Genomic DNA, 1,950 nt, shown 5'->3' with positions numbered 1-1,950 from the left:
TCATCATCATCATCATCATCATCATCATCATCATCATCATCATCATCATCATCCCAATCATCATCATCATCATCAACATTAACCCTCTATGCCTCGACCGATTCTAACATGATCGTCACCATTCTAAATCGCAACTGTTCTAGTGATGACACGAGTCAGCGCATCCCTCTATGCCTCGATCGTTTCTGACTGGACGGACCATCAACCCCTCCATATCTCGACTGTTCTTTCTGACGCAAATCATCCTCACTCTATATCTCGACCGTTTCTAACTGGATCTTCACCACTCCACATCTCAACTGTTCTTACTGACGCAAATATCCTCACTCTATATCTCGACCGTTTCTTACTGGATCGTCACCACTCTACATCTCGACGGTTCTAATACGAATCATCACCACTCTATGCGTCGACTGTTATTACAAGCCACAATTACATCTAAAAGACATTTAGGTCCGGGTTCTCAATTCTTTGAAGTGAATGTTCCCATCCACTCATGTTTTTATTTCTATTATTTCTATTTAAAGTAAGTTTTCATTCAAATCTTGAAAGGAGATGGCTATATCTGGTTACCCCCGACCTACCGTAATGAATACAAGTTAATAAAGTACATGTTCGTATATATTTGATATCAATAGTCTATAGTGTGTGTTTGTGTGTGTTTGTGTGTGTGTGTGTGTGTGTGTGTGTGTGTGTGTGTGTGTGTGTGTGTGTTGAAACGCCAAACCAGTATGCTAATGTCTGGATTAAAGATTAATGTTATCTTAATTAATCTTGTCTCATCTCATCTCATCCTTATATCATCTTATCTTATCTCTTCTCACTCTTCTTATCTCACCTCACCTCACCTCACCTCACGACACTTCACTTTACCTCACCTACCTCACCTCACCTCACCTCACGACACTTCACCTCACCTATCTCACCTCACCTCACCTCACGACACTTCACCTCACCTGCCTCAACTCACCTCATCTCACCATATCTCATCCCATCTCTTTTATCTCATCGCCTGTAATGTCTGGCCATCTATGTGTGCTACAGCCACCGTCTCAGTTCCCCTCATCTCATCTCATCTCATCTCATCTCATCTCATCTCATCTCATCTCATCTCATCTCACCTCACCTCACCTCACCTCACCTCACCTCACCTCATCTCATCTCATCTCATCTCACCATATCGTATCTCATGTTATCTCATCTGTCTCATCTCATCTCATGTTATCTCATCTCATCTATCTCACCATATCTCATCTCATGTTATCTCACCTCACCTCATCTCCCCCCAGGTCTAGTGATCTACGTCTGCTACAGTCACCGTCACAGCGTACACAGGTCCTCTGATGACCAAGAAGTCGTTCTTTTCGACATCTCACAGCTGCCCTCTGGCCACAACTGAAGGACATGGCGTCTTTTCTACCACAGAATGGTGTCTTTCTACCACAAAACGACGCCTTTTCTACCACAGAATGGTGTCTTTCTACCACAAAACGACGTCTTTTCTATCACAGAATGGTGTCTTTCTACCACAAAACGACGTCTTTTCTACCACAGCTACCCTCTGCCAACAACTGAAGGGAATGACGTCTTTTCTACCACAGAATCACGCCTTTCTACAATAGAATGACGCAATCTTGAAAGGGATTCTCGTAGTCTCACAACCGAATGACGCCTTTCTACCACAACTGCCCTTCTCCGACAACAGAAGGACATGGCGTCTTTTCTACAGCAGAATGACGAAGTCTCCAAAGGGATTTTAGTAGTCTCACAACAAAATGACGTCTTTCTATAACAAAATGACGTCTTTCTATAACAAAATGACGTCTTTTTTGCGTATCTCACAACAGAATGACGTCTTTCTACGTATCTCACAACAGAATGACGTCTTTCTACGTATCTCACAACAGAATGACGTCTTTCTACGTATCTCACAACAGAATGACGTCTTTC

The 1,950-nt window shown here is 42.8% G+C and overlaps 1 protein-coding gene across 1 annotated transcript in view; it reads left to right on the top strand.

The window, feature by feature from the left end:
- The window catches only part of LOC101863644 (cationic amino acid transporter 3-like), a 7,477-nt gene extending 5,533 nt beyond the window's left edge, over positions 1-1,944 (top strand). Inside the window, exon 4 of the mRNA XM_005113074.3 lies at positions 1,290-1,944. Within this exon, the coding sequence (XP_005113131.1) occupies positions 1,290-1,399 (110 nt within the window). The 3' untranslated portion in view covers positions 1,400-1,944. The remainder of the gene's footprint in view (positions 1-1,289) is intronic.
- The last annotated feature ends 6 nt before the right edge of the window (positions 1,945-1,950 follow it).

This window comes from Aplysia californica, unplaced genomic scaffold (assembly GCF_000002075.1).
Source record: "Aplysia californica isolate F4 #8 unplaced genomic scaffold, AplCal3.0 scaffold01593, whole genome shotgun sequence".
Classification (NCBI taxonomy): domain Eukaryota; kingdom Metazoa; phylum Mollusca; class Gastropoda; order Aplysiida; family Aplysiidae; genus Aplysia; species Aplysia californica.
Note: the sequence above shows the minus strand (reverse complement) of the source record. Positions and strands in the feature narration are given on the sequence as shown.